The sequence below is a fragment of the Corvus cornix genome, chromosome 3 (genome assembly GCF_000738735.6).
Source record: "Corvus cornix cornix isolate S_Up_H32 chromosome 3, ASM73873v5, whole genome shotgun sequence".
NCBI lineage: Eukaryota > Metazoa > Chordata > Aves > Passeriformes > Corvidae > Corvus > Corvus cornix.
Genome location: NC_047056.1, coordinates 44,421,074 through 44,441,873, shown reverse-complemented (window position 1 = coordinate 44,441,873; position 20,800 = coordinate 44,421,074). Strand labels below are relative to the sequence as shown.

Below are 20,800 nucleotides of genomic sequence, written 5' to 3'. Positions count from 1 at the left end.
GTTTCTGTGGATTCAGTGTGTCAACAGTCAGTTACATTTTGTGTTGCCATCCTTTTTTTTTTGTTTGATATAGAGCAAAGCGTTTTTGCCTCCTATCTAATTTCTAAATTTTTAATTTTTTATTTACCTAAGCTGTAGGACCTATTATTCATATATGCTTGTCTGTTGTTGCTAGAACTGTGTTCCCACAGTAGCATTATAATACCTAGTTGCTTCTCTTCATTCTTAGTTTAGATCATGCCTCCAGAGAAAGAAACCGTGTATGGTATAGGTAGTTTGGGTAACCACAAACTTTTGTGGAAGCTATGTGAATTTAATAATCATTCCAACTTGTTTGAACTTGGATGACACTGGCCACTGGGTTCCAAAACTGTAGGTAGAATAACAATCGACATAATCTAAGAAGCTTAATTTCCTTTGGAAATGAGAAACAAAAAAAAAAGCAATTAACGATGACACTATTATTAGTGCAATAATTAATCTGTAATTAACTTTAGAAATCAAGGAGTTACATATATATATGTATATTTGTATTTGAGCCAATTGCTGTGTTTCTCCTTGAATCCATATCTTTTCCCACTGAATGAGATTGCTGTTGATTCCTTCTGGATTATATATCTTTGTTCTTCTCTCAGTTTCCTTATTGCTGATCCTGAATTTTCTTGCAGTTGTCCTACATTCTTCTTGTCCATTTGTTTCCCTAAGTGCCTTTCTTTATTGCTTTCACTTCCTTTTTCCAGGCTGATCATCAGGTTGGTTTGTTAGAGGGTATCCAATGTGTGTGTTGTTGTTCTGTCCTTGAGACACCGGATTTTCCAGGGAAAATGATGTCTATGTTATGGGCATTGGAAAAAAGGCAGATAATGGTAGCATTTGTAACCCGTAAGAAATACGTAAGGACATCTTTCCTTTTCTGGTTTGGGTAATTACGCAGAAATTTGTATTTTATGGATTAATGCTTTCTCAACCTCTTCAGAAATTCCTGGAGATGTACTGTATAACAGAGAATCTTCCTAGTTTCTAATGTAGCCATTATACCATGAGTTTTTGAACTCTTCAGGAGGTACCATTTAAGAGAGACTGCTAGAGATCCCTGTAGCATGTCTTCATATCGGTACGATTTTCTTTAGTTGGGTTTGGGTTTTTTTAAATAATTTTTTGTAACCAGAATCAAGACAAACTTTTCTTGTTTTGTTTTTGTTTTGTTTGGATTTATTTTTAATTAGCTTCTGAAAGTTCTGATGATAGTGAGCAAGAAGATGACCAAAGTGCCCTGAATGTACATGCTGATGGCAAAGAGGAATCTCAGCCCGAAGCTGTAAGCCAAGATAAAAATGAACTCCGTCTAAAAGAACAGAGTGGTTCATCCCTTCCAGAAGAAACTAAAGCTCTTACAGATGCAGTAGTGCCCAAGTCTGTATCCAAGTCTCCTGAAAGATTGCGGAAAGAGATGGAAGAGTTATCTGAAGATAGTGACTCTGATGGAGAAGACGAAGCCACAAAGAAGAGAAAGGACGGAAAAAAGGAGATAGTGGATAAAACAGCAAAACCACAAGTGAAACGTGGTAAACGACGACACTGTGTGGCAGAGGAGTCCTTAAAGACCGTGTCACCTAACAGAAAGGATGAGAAGTCCAAAAACAAAGACTCCCTTAGTTTAGAAAACAGCAGTAACAGCTCCTCGGATGAAGATGAGGAAGACAAATCTAAACTGAAAATCACAACGAAAAAGTACAATGGACTAGAGGAGAAAAGGAAATCTTTACGGACAAGTACTTTCTACTCTGGATTTTCTGAAGTGGGAGAGAAAAGAATAAAGCTTCTAAATAACTCTGATGAAAGACTTCAGAACACCAGAGCGAAGGATCGAAAAGATGTGTGGTCAAGTATCCAAGGACAGTGGCCGAAGAAAACACTGAAGGAGCTGTTCTCAGACTCTGATACTGAGGCTGCTGCCTCTCCTCCACACGCTGCTCCTGAGGATGCTGCAGCAGAGGAGCAGCTTCAGACTCTTACAGAAGAAGGTATTTCTTTGCCTAACTGTGAGCTTGAAAAATCTTTGCCAGCAAGTGTGGATGTTAAACCTGTTGAGGAGAAACCGACTGAAGTGGGTGAGAAGAAAGTTGAATTTCCAAGCAGCGGCAGCAATTCAGTGCTAAATACTCCTCCTACAACTCCTGAGTCACCTTCCTCTGTAACTGTGACAGAGTCCAGCAGACATCAGTCCAGTGTCACTGTCTCTGAGACACTGCCACCAAATCAAGAAGAGATACGAAGCATCAAAAGCGAAACAGATAGCACAATAGAGGTGGACAGTGTGGCAGGGGAGCTGCAAGACCTCCAGTCTGAGGGAAATATTTCTCCAACAGGTTTTGATGCCAGCGTCAGCTCCAGTAGTAGTAATCAACCAGAGCCAGAGCATGCTGAAAAAGGTAAAGGAAAGGGTAAACAGAGCTGTCTCCAACCTAACCAGCTCTTATTTCTAACATTGTTGGTGTGTTTTCGTTCTGTTATGGTTATGGTGGAGGGAAGCTAGTTGTTGCACATAGTAGTAGTCTGCTGTCCTTTTCAGATGTGTGGAAATGGCATAATCATCTTGTGAGTAAAATATAATCTGCCAGCAAGTTTATTGGCCTTTTATTAGAAATTGTGGTGGTTTCAATGAGGGATAAAGGGTAAAAGGATGAAGCTTATACTGGATATGGCAAAAAAAGCCCAAAGCAAACTGTAATAGCTTGTGTAAGGAATATTTATTGTAGCAAGATGGAAGCATTTTAAGCATCCTCCTTAGAAGCAGAAGTTGCTTTTCTTGCATAAAATTTGATTCTCTATAAGTTGTTTGTTTGGGGGGAGAAAGCTCTCCTGCTGCTAGGGTGGTTAGACAGTCATTTCTAATTTGTATTTTTCTAGAACATTAACTTCATAAGATTCAAGTCAAGCTGATAAAAACACTGACCTTTTTAGCTATATTTCACTTTTATATGTGATTTTTCAGATTGAAGTTCCTTTCCTGAAACCACCAGAGAGCAGGTGATAATAAACACTTGTGCACATGATGTCGCTGTACTGCTGCCTGCTTTTTAACTGCTGGCCAGGCTAGATTCAAAAGCTTTTTTCTGAAAGTGACTGGCTGTTTTGCAGATCATCAAAAGTACAGCTACTTTTACTGTGTTGTAGTGGCTAAAAATTAGGAACACAAAGGAAGAAAATTTGTTTTGGCTTTAATCCTAAGAAAGAAGTGGGTTTTTTTTATCTCAGTAGATTCTGGCTAATAATTAGCTGATTTTTTTCAAAATGCCCTTAAAGGTATGTTACCTCCAGCATTCTATTGGAAATATTCTTCTGAAAGTATGCAACAAAATGTGTTTCCTTAAAGGAGAGAGTTTGGAAGAGGTGAATGTGTACCCCTCGATAAATACACCTGCTTTGCTAATTAGAGCTGTGTAGGTTTGTTAGGGTTTTTTTATATGAAAGTAGTTTATTGCCACTTGAAAGAAGTTTTATACTGTTTTAAAGGAGTACTTTTACATGCATTAGACTTTAACTTCCTCTCTGATTTTGTCAGCATGTTACCTGTTTCAGAAAATAGAGTTCCTTAATTAAAATTGTTTTATTCCAGGAGTCATTTTTAATCTTTAAGTCACATGGTTATGAAACAACGTTTGAAGAACTTCTAAAACACTCTCTTTTAGCAGATGTACTAGAATTTTTCCATCTTCCTTTTCTACTTTTTCCCTTTGTAGTCCCAAATATCAGTAGAATTTTTCCCTGTTTTTTGTTTGCCTTTCTTTTCTTGTTCTTTTTTAACATTATGTAAGATTTATTTTTTTAATACCTTCAATTAATGTAATTACTGATCACAAGTTATGGCTTTGGTTCTTTTCTCACAGCTTCCAAGTACAGCAAAATTTTAAAAACATTTTTTAGTCCCAGTAGGTCTTGATAACTTTTTAAATAAATGTATTCTTATTTAATTAACAGTATTAAAAAGATAGTAAATCCATGTGGTTCAAGAGAAATTCTGGTGATGTGTATGGGAAAGTCATTCGTAGTCATGGTACATGTGCACTCTGTACAAAGAAACTTTGCCTGCTTTCCATTGTCTTTCACCTCCTCTTGTCACTAGAAGTAGAAAACTGAGCTGCCTTAAGGATAAGCAGGAACAGTTGCACTGTTGTCTACAAACTTAAGCTTTGAAATGTTTTGTGGGTTTTTTTGAGGCTGAGAAAAAGTGTGCCAAGCATTTATTTAATTTCAGGTTTTGGGTTTTTTTTTTTTCCCCCAATTATAGTCTGTACGGGCCAAAAAAGACTTAAAGATGCTCAGGGAGGAGGCAGCTCTTCAAAAAAACAGAAAAGAAGCCACAAAACGTCTGTGAACAGCAAAAAGAAGAGTAAACCTAGTAAGTACAGCAGCTTGGTGTGAAATAAGAGGTGTGAAAGTACCGTGTCATTTGTTTGACTGATTGTAGGAGATGAAGTCTGTTAATAAAAAATGTATTAGGACAAAATGTTCTCATCAGGGAATTCTTAACCCTGTTTAAATGAAGAAACTGCTCTACCTAAACGCCAAAGTGTTTTTAAATGTCTTGTATTATTTCTGGGCCTATTTCTATGAGGTCCTTAATATTCTGTAATTCAGGAAGGCCAAGAAGAGTGAGTATTTCACACATGGCAGAACTGGGACAGGTATCTCTGTATCATGATAGCTGCCTGTTTTAGATGGGAGACTGGGACCTGAAGGAAATTATACTCTGTATTTTCTGCAAGATGAGTTTTTAGAGGTTAGTATCTCTACCCTGTAGCAAATATGAGGATAATTCCAAAAGAATTCAGATTCTTGTTTTCTTCCTGTGCTGTCTGTTACATATATAGTAAATGATGCAGCTTTTGCAGTTGTTTGTAGTTGTAGAAGCTCATTGGGATAGAAACCATAGTACTGGATAAGAGAGCTTAATAAAAGCAGAGGTGTGTTAGGGAGACAAGGCTAGCACACGTGTTTGGGAGATAACAAGATCAATTACTGCTCCATTTCACTGTTAATAAAAAAATACCAGGAAGCAGCTAGAGACTGAAGCCTGGAGGATAACTGTAAAAAATGGAGTTAAAGCAAGGATAAAAAGCATATGCCATGCCTTTTTTCCTCTCCCAGCTTCTCTCCCCCTTTCTAGTAAGAGCTTTTACTAAAAGTCTGTACTTGCTGGTCTGGTATTTGCTTTCACCCCACCTGTCCTTCATGTTCATTGATCTCCTTTTATATTTTCTCATCCTTTTTAATTCCATTTCACTGGTCTCCTCATTTCATAATCTTTATTCTTACCCTTGCATCAGAAATTAACGTAACAATACAAACTGAATTTGCAGAACAAATACACCATTTTTAGCCTTGCCATTATTCCCCTGGATTTGGTGAATTTACCCCTTTTTCTCAACCTGTGTCTTCATCAGGATGTGAAACTTAAAAGCTACTACCACATAATCCTTAGTGTGTGCTTTTTGTTAGGTTTCGGGCACTACTGGATGTAATAAGGAAAATAAATAGATAAAATGTGAGTCAGCTGTAAGTAAAAAAATCCCAAAAAACTTCTTGCAAAATTCAGATATATCTGTTAAACTGTCTTTGTGGCAGCTTCAGCTCTTGCCTTTGCATTAAACCAGCCAATGCCAACAAGCAGCTGGGCAAGCTCTTTCACACTTCATATCTTGGGTATTCAGTTTCTCCTGTGTAGATCACCAGATCATAAAGGCCAGAAGGTTCAGGGCTCATTTTGTCGACACCTGGGGCAGGTGCAACTGAGGCATACATTTTTCTTAATAAATATAAATTCAACGTGTTTTTAAAAATAACTCTAACAGTGGAGTTTGTGCAGATTCCCTAGGCATTTTATTCCACTGCTTTGCTAGACTTGTGTTGCATTACAGTCTCTTGCACCTGCTTTCACCCCAGTTTTATTTTAATAATGCTAAAAAAAACTTCATCCTTTCAATCATTACTCATAAATCTTGTGTCTTTTAGATAGATTATTTTGTTACTCTCCTTTGAGTGGTTTGAATCAAAACCTGTGTTCAGTTCAGCCTGTTGCTTTATAGTTAGAAAGAGGTAAAGAGGTGAAGTTCTTCTGTTTTGGGTCAGCTAAAGATCTTTTTCCAAAATTAAAAGATTTTATCATCATGTCTGAGGAGATTGTAGAGTATGTCACACATATCCAGATTATTGATAGTGATTTTAGTAGAGGAAAATTAAAATAAAGGTGACATAAGGCTAAGAAAAGGCTGTGTTTGCTCTGATTTCTGCGATACATGTCCTAAAAATGCAGTCAAAGATTTGTCTGTAACTGTTAGCACTAAAATGGGATAGAGGTTTATATATATTGTATACTGCAATAGAAATTGATGTTAAAAAAAGGTGAACAGGAGATGGAACATAACAATGAGTCTTGTGAACTCTTAGAAAAAGTACAGCCCCATGCGCAGGCAGATGTGAATCATTTTGGCCCCATTTACGTACCTGGTTTGTGCTTCAGTGATGCAGAGAGCATCAAGCCAAGCTGCTACACCAGGATGGATTCTCTTGTTTTAAAGTAAAGGATTTGTGCCAAATCCTCATTGTATGAAAATCAGCACAGGGGTTCTGTCAGCTTCTGACAGCCTTTAGTTTGGGCTTTGTTTTGTAACAATGTCTTCTTGTTTCTTCAGCAAACAGCAGCGACAGTGATGAACTGTCTGCTGGTGAAAGTGTGTCCAAGTCTCAGTCAGCAAAATCGGTTTCTACTGGCATGAAATCTCACCAAACCAAATCACTCACAAGAACACAATCTCCAGGAAAATGTGGTAAAAATGGAGAGAAGGAGTCTGATCTCAAAGAACAGAATAATCGTTTGCCCAAAGTTTACAAATGGAGTTTTCAAATGTGTAAGTATTTTCTTGAAAACACACCTAGTGTCATCTTGTGGCACAGTGTAAAAAGGCTTTTTGAATGTTCTGTATTTTGGCTTTCTCATTTCCATTCTGAATTTGCTTAAGTTTGTGATAAATCCTCATTTAAAAAAAAAAAAAGTGTGGTGGTTTGGTTTTTTTTTTTCTTTTTTTGCAATTGCAGCACAGGGAACTGCCTATGTCACACTCTTCCAGGACTGTTTTTAGATATGGCTCCTGAGCTGACTTGCTGTTCTCGTTGTCCTGTGCATACCTGTCATTCTGGCATGAACATTATCTGCTCTGTGTGCTTCTTCTGTTGCTATTTCCTTGCTGTTTTATTCCTCATTCCCTAGTTCTTGGTCAGACACGTAGGTGATTGATTTGTAACTTTTTCGCCTTCCATTTTGCATTAGTGAACATGTTTACTATTTCTGATATTAAGAATTTGAACTGTGTTTGTTTCAGTCAAGCTACTGGTCTGGCTACGGGTGAGCAGAGCAAACTGCATTTGCCTATCTGAAAAACAAACAGATCAGTGGTTTATTAATTCTGACATATTAGTACAACTTACCAGTTGAATCTGGCTTTGCTGGGTTGTTTTTTTTATTTCCTCCCCAACCCTGAATCTCAGCATTACTCTACTTTTAAAAGTACTTTTCCCCAGTAGTTCTTCACAAGTTACATTCTGGTGCTCTTCAGGAGTACATAATGTAAAAGGTCTTTATTGTCACTTACTGCCCTGTTGAGATTCATTGAACACTTTCCTGTTGCAACACATTTAAAGGGCTTTTGCTCCTTCCTTTCTTTCTACCTTGGCTACAACTCCACATGCTAAAGTTGCTTTGCTGAAGTTCGTCTCTGGAGTGCTGTTTGACACATTTCCTGCTGCTGCAGAGTCAGACACTCGTAATGTCTCTGAGCTTTCCTCATTTTCCCACAGCCTAATACAGTTGTGGCTTCTGGTCCTTTGGTGCTGCCCTCATTACAGGTTGATACAGTGCGTTTTGCACCCCACAGTAGTTTAAATGATTCTTAAATGCTTTTGAATGGAGTGTTAACAGTGTGGCTTCCCTCTGGCTTCCCTGGACTGAACTGAGAGTTTCTCCTGCCTGTGCCACCCACTGCTGTGTGCTGTGCTGTGGAGAGCTCCCAGCTGGAAGCAGCCAGAGGGGCGGCTCCTGTACTGGCCATGTCTGGCAGGGAGGTCCTGTGTGGTTATTCCTTATGGCACATATGCCAGGGAGTCCACCAGAACCACCCCACAGCTGTGCAGATTCCTACTGTAACCTGCTTATTTTGTAACAAGGCTGACCTTCCTGGTGTCAAGAGCCAAACTGAGCTCCAGCAAGGACTGAAAGCCACAGGCTCAAAGCTAGTTTTGGCCCTTAGGTTTTCATCAGTTGTCTTAATTTTTTTTTCCTTTTCCTCCTTATGGGGAAGGGAATGCATTTTTTTTTCCTCTCCCAGTTCCTTAAAAAGTCCCCAAAGAGTGTATGGTGGTATCTTGTAAAGAATAAAAAAAAATGAACAAATTTGTCTTTGTTGTCTGCTATCTTGAAGCACATCACTAAGATTTGAGTATTTCCCACTTCACTGACACTCAGAAGTGTTTGGCAATGCTTCAATACAATAATTAACAGAGATTGTTTAACTTGCAGCTGACTTGGAAAACCTGACTAGTGCCGAACGCATAACAGTTCTCCAAGAAAAATTGCAAGAGATCAGGAAACATTACCTGTCCTTGAAATCTGAGGTGGCTTCCATTGACCGAAGAAGAAAGCGCTTAAAGAAAAAAGAGCGGGAAAGTGAGCACTGGAAACTAAATTCTACTTTTAGAGGGCTTAATTGCATGTTATATTAAGGTCCTGATAAGAATTGGATAATTTGTAGGGAGATGTGTGTCATTAGGAATGTGGTTTTGTTTGGGTTTTGGGAAATGCTATGTGCAGTTATTTTATGACCATTAGAAGGCGGGGATCAGATACCCAGGGGGGTAGAGCGTTACCAAGGTTTGCAATCTGTTTCATGCTCTTGAGGCACAACTACTTCATACAGGAAAAAATATACAGAAAATAAACACATCTAAGCAGAGAACAAAGGGTGTTAATAACTTCTAACTTTTCTTCAAGTTACGGATAAATTTACTGTAGTATTGCTTGTGGGCCTAGTTAGTGCTTTCCCCTTAGGATAAGGGGTTTATTCCATGACTTTAAGGGAGACCAGTTAAATTTCTCATCTTTCAGAAGCTGCCGCACCTGTTGCTGTAAGGAATGTTCTAGTGTGCCTGCTTCTAGGAATGCTAAAAGGATCCTTTTCTATGAGAAATGCCACATGTAGTAGGATTTTATGGCCCCAGCCATGACATGGGTCATGGTCATGGGTTATGGGTGGGAATTGCAGTTGCTGCTTGGTTGCCAGAGCAGGGCGAATGTGCAGATTCAGTGCTGGGACAAGGCCCTGTGCTGGTTCCCATGGGAAAGAAAGGGAACAGTTGACTGTGCTGGTGGGTCAGGGGCGAGCTCTGGCCTCCTTTGGCTGGGCCCTTATCTGGGTGGTCGATGACCCAGGGCTACAAGGGGTAATGGTGCTGCACTGCCTCGCACACGGCTGCATACTTCTGTCAGTGTTTCCTACGCAAACCAGGCAGTGGAGGCTTGCTTCTTTTCCATTGCTAGGCAGTAGTTACTGGAGTCAGTATGTGCCAGTGCTTGCTGCTGAACAGGAAAACATTTTTATTGCTTGATTTATGAATCTCTATAACCTGTATTTTCCTTTTCCTCTGCAGGTGCTGCTACTACATCATCTTCCTCCTCATCACCTTCCTCTAGTTCCATTACCGCTGCAGTTATGTTAACATTAGCAGAACCATCTATGTCAAGTTCATCACAGAATGGAATGTCAGTTGAGTGCAGGTGACAGCAGGACTTGCCAAAGCACTTTGCACTTAATGGCTGCTGAGGGCCACTCTTTTTTTTTTTCCTTTTTTTTTTTTTTTTTATACTGCACAGTGGCACAAAATTCAGACAAGCACTATTTTGTATTTAAAGTTGTTTCTTGACAAGCTAACTTTGCACTTAAGTGCACTTTTATGAAGAAAAAGTACAACAAACTGCTTTTCCTCAAGCAATAATTGTTTCCAACTTGTCTGGGAATTGTAAGTCTAGTGACTCGAAGGCCTTCCACTGTGGCAAATGGAGGCTGTTCACTGCCTGTAGAGACAGGACAATAAGTATATAGTCGTTGGGGTGATCTAAATCAATGTGGTAAGGCTTACTGTATTCCCTGGTATTTTGTTAAAGCTGGAACATTTGATATTTTTCCATTTATTTATGACAAATATTGAAAATATTTTCATTTGTACAAGCTAATTGTTTTTTAACTGCTAAGTCACCTTATAGTGGCTTTAATTGTATACGTCAAGCACATCTATTCAAAACCTGCAGTTAGTAGGATGTCTGACATCAGTCCTGATAACCAAATATGAGGATTCCTTTAAAAAAAAAAAAAAAAAGACTGACTAATGTTTACAGGTTTGAATTAGGCTTAAATAGGTTACTCTGGGTTTTAAGAACCCGTTAATTGGAATGAAACTACTGTACTTTGCCATTTTTCTATAAAACAGTATTTTTTTTTAATTTTGATAAAATACATTATGAAAAAGAAAGAAAATGGCTAACAAACTGTATTAAATCTTAATGTATAAAGATTGTATTCAGCCAGTTTAAAGTGTATATTTATTCATAATGGATTATAACAGGTATATTTTTGTGTTTTCTTGTAAATGTTTCTTTTCCCCTTAAAGCAACAAATATTTCATTTGTAATGCTTATTTTATTACGAGCTTCAAGGAGAGGACTTCAAGAGGGAGTAAGGTGTGAGGTTATAATTTCTGGTTGCTGATACCAACACTGCCACAAAAGGGTAGTTGTTTTTAAAATAACTAGCTAGCCGAGTGGTAGATGTTTAATTTTTTAAATGCCTTGTACAAATTCCAAAACCAACTTCAAAATGTTTTCACTTGTATTGATTTTATGTTGAATGGATCCCAAGCTCTCTCCTGTTAATTCTATACCTTTGTAAGACATTTGTATATTGCGGAAGTGTTCATTCAAGCTATTTAATACCTGGCACTGTTAATACACAGTACTTTATTGTACAGATTGTTTTACTGTTTTAATTGTAGTTCTGTGTACTTCTTTTGCCTGGGGAAGTAGGGGCTGGCATGTTTTTCTTTGTTTTCTGGCAATACAACATGTAAGAATTTGAAGCATTTTGTTTGTAGATGCTAGAGTGTCAGAATCCTTTTCATTTGACTTTTCTAAGAAAAGCATTTTCAGTCTTCGTAGTGTGCGCTTAAGGTTATAACTGATTTTATTGAAAATGGTTTCAAAGTATTCAGAATTGTACAGGACTGTAAAAATTTGTTGACAGACATTGAAGGAAAAGCTTATAGAAAAAAGCTATAAAATATATATTAGGTTCTGCAGAAAATGGAGAGTTATGTAATATATTGTACAAATGTAAGCAAAGGCCTCTGAAATAAAATGCCATAGTTTGTGAATCCCTGATTTTGTTTCTAACAGTTTAATTAAGCAACTGTAGTGTGTTCATGAAAATTATGTCAAGCTACAGAATCAGTTTAGCAAATGATCTTTGATGTGCTGTAATGGCCATATAAAGGTAAGCTTGAGTAGGTGCATTTGCCTAATTTTTCTCTTAAGTGATTATTTCAAATCCATCCTCTTTTTCAGCCGAAGGCGAAAGCGTGGCCCATCATTACGGCAGAGCCAGTTGAAACAAACTACTGGCTGTAGTTCAGTTGACCAAAATACTGCTACACCTGCAAAGTGACAGATTACTGATGAGACTGACAGTAACAGACCATGATAAATAAGCTTTGGAAACATTGACTGTGTTAAGAATTATGGTGATCTGAGACTGACAGGTGATTTTAATATTTTCAGTGAAGCTACTCAGAGGATATTTTCATCTGTTTAAGTTTAGTGGAATCAGAGTCATAGTAGTTCAGTTCTGCTTTTAAGTCTCAGTAGGCATAAGGGGTATGGACGTAACTGGGAACTACATCTGGGCAAGCAAGATTCAAATTCAGCTCTTCACTCACTGCTAGGTTCTTGATCAGCTCTCAGTTTTAGTGCCAGCCTTGTTCGCTTTGATGTGACAATTACTGACTCTGTGATCTGGGGAGGGGGGATTTGTTTACCTGTTTAAAACAGGGATCTTTAGTCACCTCTCTGCTCCCAAGTCAAGTTTTTACATAAATAGGATTTTTGCTTTTCCTTAATACAGAGATTATTTAATTTTCATCATATTTCTGATGCAGTTTAGTGGCTACGCAAACATTTGTCTGAATGTGTTACATTGCACCTCTTCTGTGAAGTGTGTCTGTAAATGGTGCGCTCCAGATTCATGGAACCACTTGTCTCCCAGTAACAAGTAGGAAGATATATTTGGCAAGCTGTTAGCCAGGCAGTTTTATCCCATGTTTCAGTGGGTCAAATCTGAGCTGCTTTCCAGGGTATGTACTGTACAGAGCTTTACACATGGGTGAGTTCCCTGCCTGGCACGTGCACTCTGCTTGCAGCTGAGGAAGTTCACCACTAGCAGTGCCTGCTGGGCTGTGCCCATACTCCTGAACACCTGCTTGGGCCATGATCCGAAAGATGAAGCAAGGCAAACAACCCCTGCTGTGTTGTCTGCACCTTGGATGAGTGACAGACTCGGGTTTGCCTGCCTCACAATTGATCGTGTTGGGAATAGCTGAGATGGGCATATGCCGGGGGAAAACGCACCTTACTTGAAGGGTCTGCAGTGCTCCCACCTCCGTTTATTTGCAGTCTCCAGTGATACCTGTATATACTTATGACTGGGTAGTTGCCATCACGCTGTGGAATTTTCCTGTTGACACAGGGATTGAACTTGCTCTCAGGCAGAGTTCCTGGAGGCTGTACGCCTCTTGCAGAGTTTCAATGGCCATGGGTCTCTGAAATGGGCTGGATGATGGTTGAGCCTGTTCTGCCCCTCCTGTGTCACTAGAGCTGCTCTTCTGTGTGAAAGCAGATTGGAAAAGCCACTACAAGTCATGCAGCAGCCACCTGCCCCTTTTAAAGGATTTGTGTATTCTCTTGGGCTGACCCCATCCATGAGGGTCGCTGCCTTTCCTGGCATGCAGCAGGCAAGGCAGGGGGGATACCTGGTGCATGTGTCAAGACCAAGACTTTTCCTTTATTCAGTAGCTGGGTTACTTGTTTTGCCTTCAGTTGGATGCTGGTGCCAGCCCAGCTGCTTACCGTGGCAGCTCAAAAAGTGTATGAAATGTGTAACAAGACAGCCACAGCACTGCCAGGTTTGCTTCAGCTCCCCTTGGATCTGAGGGTCGTGGGAAATCAGTGAGACAGCACCATCACACGCTCATCACAGAATCAATTGTTGGAGAAGACCTCTGAGATCTAGTCCAATCTATGGCCAAACACCACCATGTCAACTAGACCATGGCACTAAGGGCCACGTCCAGTCTTTCCTTAAACCCCTCCAGGCATGGTAACTCCATCACCTCCCTGGAAGTCCATTCCAATATCTAATCATCCTTTCTGTGAAGAAATTCCTCCTCATGCCCAACCTGAACCTCCCGTGGCACAGATTAAGAGTGTCCATCCCGTCCGGATGTCGGACGTTTCCAGGGTCCCACTCCGCGCACGCGCAGCACGGTCCCGCGGTGGCCGGGAGCGGCTCCCAGCTGTGGCCGGGCGCGGGGCAGGGCTGCGGGGGGCGGTGAGGAGGGAGCGGGGCGGTCCCGGGAGCAGCGCCCGGCCCCGCGCGTCGGAAGTGACGCGGGAGGAGCCTGTTCCCGCCGCGCTCCGTGCCACCATGCGGGCCCGCCGGGGCGGCGCGGGGGCGCGGAACCCCCCGGCCAAGGAGGAGAAGGAGCAGGAGGAGCAGTACGTGGTGGGGCAGGTGTCGGGCAGCCTCGGGGCGGCCGCGGCTCCCGCTGCGCCCTCGCTCGCCTCTTCCGCGCCGCCGCCCCGCCGGTGCTGGTGGCCGTGCCGGGGGTGAGTGAGCGGGTGCCGGGGCAGCTCTCCCGGCTGGCGGGGCGGGCGGGGGCTAGGGGTGTGTGAGCCCGGCAGGGCGCCAGCACCGCTTCCCGCAGCGGTGGGCTTCGGGCAGTGGCGCTCCAAATAAGTTGCAGTATGTGAAGTAACTGCGGGGCGTTCCTGGAATTTTGTCCTTCAAGTCTGTTTCTCTTACCGTTTTTAGAAGGGAAATAAGAAAAGGAAGCGTGCAGAAGAAGGGGAGAAAGTGTCAGAAGACCAGAGCTCATCCGTCATACAAGAACCTCCAGTAAAAGCGAAGAAGACCAGAAAAAAAGAACGTTCAGAAGCAGAGAAAAAACTGTCAGAGAGGTGAGTAGGTGACACCGTTTTATGGTAAAATTAAGCCCCCCAGCATCTACGTTACTTGTAATATGAGTTTAGTGAAACAATTAAGTTCTCGTCTACTACTCATCTTCAACTTGGTGTTTAAGATTATTTTTAAGATTGTGCAAACTTCTGTAGTTTTCCCTTGAAGGAGAAAGTAGTGTAGCTTCTTGAAACACTAGGTCCGTGAAGTGCAAATGCCCTGCTAGAGAGCCATCAGGTCCAGCAGTTGGAGATGAAAACACATGTATCTAGTTCTCTGGCACAGGGAGATGCTTTCTAGCTGTCCTTGGCTTTATCCAGCAGAGGGGGTTTCGGCAGGGTGCCAGGCACAGTGAGCAGTGTGTATCTGGGCCTCTGCAGTGACACAGAACCTCTCTGTGACCTCTTAAATACTTGAAGCAAGGTGCTTCAGAGCAGATTGGAAGCTGATCATGCTACAATGCAGTTTGGATAATAAAGTGAACTTGGTTGTAGCACAAGGCTAACACCTCATCCTGGCACTGGGCCCATGGGACCTGCTTGCTGGGTTTATGTCTGTAGCCTTCCAGAGACTCCTTCAGATCTGCTCGTTATTCATGCTGTTATGGCAGGTTTGGATAGTGAGAGATTTGTTAGTGCATGGCAGTATTCCAGAGGTTTGTTCTTGTCAGTCTCCTGCATACTGACAAGGATTTAGCCTGTTCTTAGGTCCAACATGCAAAGATGATTTTTTTTTTCCTTTAGTTTTAAAGGCTATCAAATTATTTGATTTTGATGAATTTCTGTGCGATTCCTTGTAAATAGTGAATGCAGTGTCCTGGGAACAGCAAATAGTTTTTCATGTTACTGAATGGTCAGATACGTTTGTTTAATGCAGAATAAACAAAATAATGTTTGAAATTTTAAGTTGAACATAATAATTTCAAATGTAAGTTAAAATATCTTGGAGGCTTCAGTTCTTTGACCCCAAAACACCTGTTTTTTTCCCATCAATTGTAAACTGCCTGTTTGTTTCTGGTCAGAGAGAATGCTTTGGAGCAGGCAGATGAGGAGGAGAATCAAAAATTGTTTCCAAACAAAGTGAAGCAAAAGAAAAAGGCTTCTCAAACCATCACCAAAAGTGTTGTTAATTCAGCTACGGGTGCTACTGCAAAGCAGCGGAAGAGAAAAAGGGTGGCTGATGAAACAGCGGACAGAAGAACGGTGTTTGTTGGAAACTTGCCTGTCACTTGTACTATTCAGGTACGCAGGTGGGTTCTGTCCACTGAAGGAATGAAAGGAGTTACAGCATTCCTCAGTTTGAGGGGCTGTTTCCAGCTGGGAAGCCATACACACTTGTGATTGGAACTGCTTTTGGGAAAGTAGGAAATAGTGCTTGTTCTCAGAAACCATTAGAGACAATCTCTGGTTTCTTGGAGTTGGGCTTCCTACAGCAGTAGATGCAGTGGCTCTTTCTTGAGTAGAACTGGTCAGTTTCTTGTCAATGAAAAAATGACTGAATAAATGAGAACTGCATTTACAAAGTTACTCTGCTACTAATTTTGTATGGAAACAGTGCTTCAGGTTGTTACATAAAACATGTTAAATTTAAACTTTCTTCCACAGTAGGAGGCACGACTTCAGTTTTGGCAATCTGTAGAAGAAGAAGCTGCCACAAAAACCACAGAAATAGTTATGAATTACTTGCATTTTTTTAGTAGCCCATTAAGAGACCTCCTATAAGTAAAACCATGTAAGAACAGTATTTCTTATAAATACTGAAAAATAATTCTCATTACCAGGTTGAAAAGTGTACTGAATATTTGTAATATCATCTGTTTAGGTACTGAAATCTCTTTTTAAGAAGTATGGACAAATCCAATCCATTCGCTTCCGGTCTCTGGTATGTTATTTCCTTTAATGTTACATACCAAAATTATTTGTTGATGTTAAGGGGCAGTAGTATTTGTAAGGCTTGTATCTTCACTAGTTCGGAAGTGGTTTGGGGTATGTGGGTTTTTCTATTAGAAGAAGCCTTGGAGATGTTACCCCAGGAGCACCACAGATGCCTTTTTCCTGTAGCAAGAGCTGATCCAGGATCAGAGCTATAAGTTCTCTGACAGAGGAATGCCTTTGTTATTGCTGTTTTGGCTGAGGCATTGCTCACCTATTTTTAAATCATAGTAGCAAAGACACGTTGATTGTAAATCATGGTACTCACTAAAGTAGTTGACAATAACCCTCTTGGGACTCGAGAAACAAGTCAGACAAAGTCAAGGCAAGCTCTTTAACTCTGAGGGTTTTTTAGACCATCTCTAGGTTCAGCCGCTTCCATCATTTGCTCACTGTACTGGCGATGTTGCTTTGGGTGGCACCTGCTTGAATTCTTCCTTGTCTTACAGAAAAACTTTTTGTTGTAAATTGACTCTAGGCCCACCTAACTCAAGCTTTTTTATCTTTAAGATTCCAGCAGAAGATACTGTATCCAAAAAGGTAGCAGCAATCAAGTAGGTTCCCCTTGTGAATTTTGTGTATTTTTCAAGGCCTGAACAATGTTTTACTGTTGGTTGTTATAAGTTTGTCTGTATTAAGTCTTTTTTATGTATTTTGTGTTTGTCTTTTGTCATTGCCTTTGTATTAAGGTATTAAGTTTTCTCGACAAGTAATAAAGAATTATGTGCCGTGTGTACTAGTAATTTGTTACCTGAGGTTGCATTTCTTATATTTTAGGAAGGAGGAAGATGCTAAAAGTATTTAATTTCTTTGGATATGTCTATGAGTTGAGGACGCTTTCTCAGGGAGCATATATGGGCTGTACCTTGCATGTACAGGGGTAGCTTGACCTGCAAGTGAATTGAAGTTGTTAGTGAGCACAGAACAAGCAGAGGCATAAATGTGTTCAGCAAGAAGTGCTTGTGCACTGCACAGCATCAGCAGGATTTAAGCAGTAACGTGTCCCTTTTGTGTTCCAGGCATAAGGTGCACCCAAATGCAAAGTTTGTCAATGCTTATGTTGTCTTTAAGGAAGAATGTGATGCCCAGAAGGCTCTGAAGGAGTAAGTCTCAGTTTTGTTTCTCATCCCCTGTTGAAGACGTAGATCAGGTAGATTTATAGCTAAATTTAAACAACCTCCCCTCTGTTGCTTGAATCAGAATAAAATGTTGGTTCAAACTTAAAAGTAACTTTGCTTTTGGAATACTGCTATGCGGTGACACTGTTGATTAAATAATGCTTTTTTTTCACTTTTTAAACTTTTTGCTTTTGACCACGAAAGGAACGGAACAGAAATTGCTAGTGGATTTCACATCAGAGTTGACACTGCATCTAAAACCAGTTCGGTAAGTAAGATGTGTGGCCAGAAATCCCCTTTTCTGCTTTGGTTGTGGGGGATTTTGTTGTTTTTGTTTGGTTGTTTTGGTTTTTTTTCTGTAACAAATAACTTACTGTCCTGTTTCTCTTGTTTCCTTTAGCATGACAATAAACGATCTGTATTCTTGGGAAATCTTTCATATGGTAAGTCTAAAATGGATTGTTATGCATCATTAATTTGCATTTATGAGATAGTTGACATTAGGCTTTTTTTTACCTCATTTATTGGTATTTAGGTATTTAGGGTCACATGTTTAGGCAGATAAATACCTTTTGCTGGAGGTAATTTTTATTTGTTAATTGAAACACCTAAAGGGGCTGTAAGTTTCTGTCAAGTTCTGCACATTGATTGTAGGTAGCATTGCAAGCACTTTGAATTCTTGTTGTTACTTCATGTTTTTTAAATAAATATGGCTAAGTTGCATAGGCCATGGCTTTCTAAACTGCTCAAGGGTTACCAATACCTGTTTGTGAACCAATTCCAAGTGACGGACAGTGATGGCTTCTCCTTTTGGTGCATTCTGTGAGCCACAGGCTGAGTGACTCCGTCCAGGCAGGGCTAAAAGTTGGACTTGATAATCCTTGTGGGGCTGTTCCAACTCAGAATATTCTATGATTTGCTGTGCTCTGAAATTACTTCAGCAGGTTGGACCTTTCTCAGCACATCTAGGTCCCATTGCTGTAGTTAAACCCATACTGTTGAGTTCAGCCCCTCCCCTCAGCAGAGAGGTATTTTATCTACAGCAGGGGATTGTGTGAAGTATACCTATACAAAAAAGGAAAGTAACTTGTGTTTTTGTGATGGCACATCACACTTGTCTGCCTAGGCGTGAGATGGAGAAAGGCTCACAAATCCGGCCATTATCACAATAATTGCATAGCAGCTGTGGTTGGAAACTGTAAATCCCTTCTCCCCCATTCAGCTAAAATTCATGGCTCAGTCAACCAGCAGTTGAAGAACAGCCAGCTCAAGCTCATTATCATCAGCATTAATTCTTAGAAAGAAATTCTGGCATAAGGAGGAGCTTATGTATAGCAGGAATCTTAATTTCTACTCCGTTAACAACCATAAATGAAATGATTTCAAGAATTTATTTCAGTCTTTGCCTTTGTTCTTTGTGATTTATGTTGTACTCTTCAGAGCTGGAGAATTGGTAACTGTCAAAGTAAATAAAGTCCGCATTGTCAGCTTGCTGGGATTTTTCTGAACTGCTGATATTTGTCTACCTATCCGTATTCATGTGATAATATATACTTAAATATATTTGTCTGTGTCCCTGAATTGGTAAATGTGAAATAACTGGATTTGTGCCAGGCTTTTAAAGCCATGTGTCTCCCTGAAGAGGCATCTGTTCCGTTGTGTTGCCTGCAGACATCCGCGATGATGCCGTGCGGGAACACTTCCATGTCTGTGGAGATGTCGTGGGAGTGCGAGTTGTGAGAGACAGGAGGACGGGCTTGGGAAAAGGCTTTGGCTACGTCCTCTTTGAGGTATGTGTGAACAGCCTGCTCCAGCACACCGGGAGTTCTTCAAAACCTGAATTGGGGCTACCTTTAGAGCATTTTTATTTTCTTTTCAGTAGTTTTTTGGGGTGTGTACATGTGTATGTATGATGTTACATGGTAGCATTGTTGTGTATGGTGAAAGCAGCTTGGAAGACCAGTTCTGTGGAAGCAGATACAAAACAAACTATTTCAGGTTTTGTACACGCTTGGGTGAAGGAAGTGAGTTTGAGGTAAAGACTTAAAGGAGGGACAGATGAGTTTGTTTGGTGTAATTCAATGTTCTTCCATTTCTTATGTGTCAAAATGTGAGTGGAATCCTCTCCTGCAGCTGGTTTGCTTACTGGTTCTCCACTTTTGATCCAGTACAACTTCTTTTCTCTCTCCCGGCCTCATTTTCCTTAGTTCATTTCCTGCAGCCCAGTGCCTTTTTTCCCAGTTTTTCCTTGTCTCTCTGCCTCAGACTTTGGTGTCTCATGAAAGCTGTTTCATAGTCTGTTTGCACATGTCTGTGCCTCAGTGTGTGCGCTGTGCAGGGGTGCTGGTGTTCCTGAGCAGGGATGTTGTGTCATTCCCTAAATAGAGTGGTTTGAGTGCTCTTCATTGTAAAATCCTGCTTACCAATTTTAAATACAGGTAACTGTTCATTTGAAAGCAATCTGTTGGAGGTAATGCTTTTAAACTGGTTGTCTGGTTTTGTAGAATACAGATGCTGTACATCTTGCTCTGAAACTCAACAACTCAGTTCTGATGGGAAGAAAGATACGAGTGCAGCGTGTAGTGGACAAGAGGAAAGCACAGAAAAGTCCAGACCAATCTCATGCTCCCAAGGACAGAGCTGATAAGAAGAAAAAAGAAAAGAGCTGTTCTAATGATTCTTTTGTTGGTGAAAAAGCAACCCCATTAAAGAAGAGCACGAAACCGAAAAGACTAAAAACTATTCCTAGGAGTAAAGCTGGGAAAAATAAACAGTCCTTTGATAAAAATCAATCGGATAAAAATGCTAATTAGTGTTATGAAGATGGATATATATGAGAGTGTTGTGTCATAAATTTTGTTTGCTAATATAGCTGTTGTCATTCTTGGTGTTTGCTCTGGGGCATTTGGCTTTTCCCAGAAGGCAGCAGGAGGTGCTCCATGATTTTATTCCTATGTTCCAGGAATCCGTCTCTAGCCGAGGTCTTGCTGTAAAGATTGTCTGTGAATTCTTTGTTTTGGAGTTGTGTAGGATTACCCACAATGATTATAGGAAAAAGTGACTCACCTGCAGAATGATGAAGTAGAAATCGTTACCTTGATTTGGGTGGGTTTTTTTGTTGTGCAGAGAAGGGCAGTGGAGCTGGTAAAGGGTCTGGAGCCCAAGTCTTATGGGGAGCGGCTGTGGGAGCTGGGGACTTTCAGCCTGGAGAAAAGGAAGCTCAGGGATGGCCTTATCGCTCTCTCCAGCTCCCTGACAGGACGGTGTAGCCAGGTGGGGGTCGGTCGCTTCTCCCAGGCAACAAGTGACAGGATGACAGGACATAGCCTCAGGCTGTGCCAGGGGAGGTTTACGTTGGACAGCAGGAGAAATTCATTCACAGAAAGGGTGATTAGACATCGCAACGGGCTGCCCAGGA

The 20,800-nt window shown here is 40.7% G+C and overlaps 2 protein-coding genes across 5 annotated transcripts in view; both read left to right on the top strand.

Annotated features, from left to right (window-relative positions):
- Nucleotides 1-11,485, top strand: part of ARID4B (AT-rich interaction domain 4B) — an 89,333-nt gene extending 77,848 nt beyond the window's left edge. For all 4 annotated transcript variants that reach the window (XM_039568140.1, XM_039568143.1, XM_039568142.1 and 1 more), the window contains 5 exons: nucleotides 1,227-2,432; nucleotides 4,292-4,402; nucleotides 6,696-6,911; nucleotides 8,576-8,722; nucleotides 9,703-11,485. In XM_039568140.1, the coding sequence (XP_039424074.1) occupies nucleotides 1,227-2,432; nucleotides 4,292-4,402; nucleotides 6,696-6,911; nucleotides 8,576-8,722; nucleotides 9,703-9,833 (1,811 nt within the window). In that variant the 3' untranslated portion in view covers nucleotides 9,834-11,485. The remainder of the gene's footprint in view (nucleotides 1-1,226; nucleotides 2,433-4,291; nucleotides 4,403-6,695; nucleotides 6,912-8,575; nucleotides 8,723-9,702) is intronic.
- Nucleotides 11,486-11,979: 494 nt separating this feature from the next.
- RBM34 (RNA binding motif protein 34) lies at nucleotides 11,980-20,253 on the top strand. Its single transcript, XM_039568582.1, has 11 exons — nucleotides 11,980-11,985; nucleotides 13,616-13,984; nucleotides 14,190-14,335; nucleotides 15,355-15,574; nucleotides 16,155-16,214; nucleotides 16,775-16,818; nucleotides 17,284-17,367; nucleotides 17,587-17,650; nucleotides 17,783-17,825; nucleotides 19,054-19,172; nucleotides 19,887-20,253. The coding sequence occupies exons 1-11, from the start codon at nucleotides 11,980-11,982 to the stop codon at nucleotides 20,193-20,195; spliced, it is 1,464 nt and encodes a 487-aa protein (XP_039424516.1). The 3' UTR covers nucleotides 20,196-20,253.
- The last annotated feature ends 547 nt before the right edge of the window (nucleotides 20,254-20,800 follow it).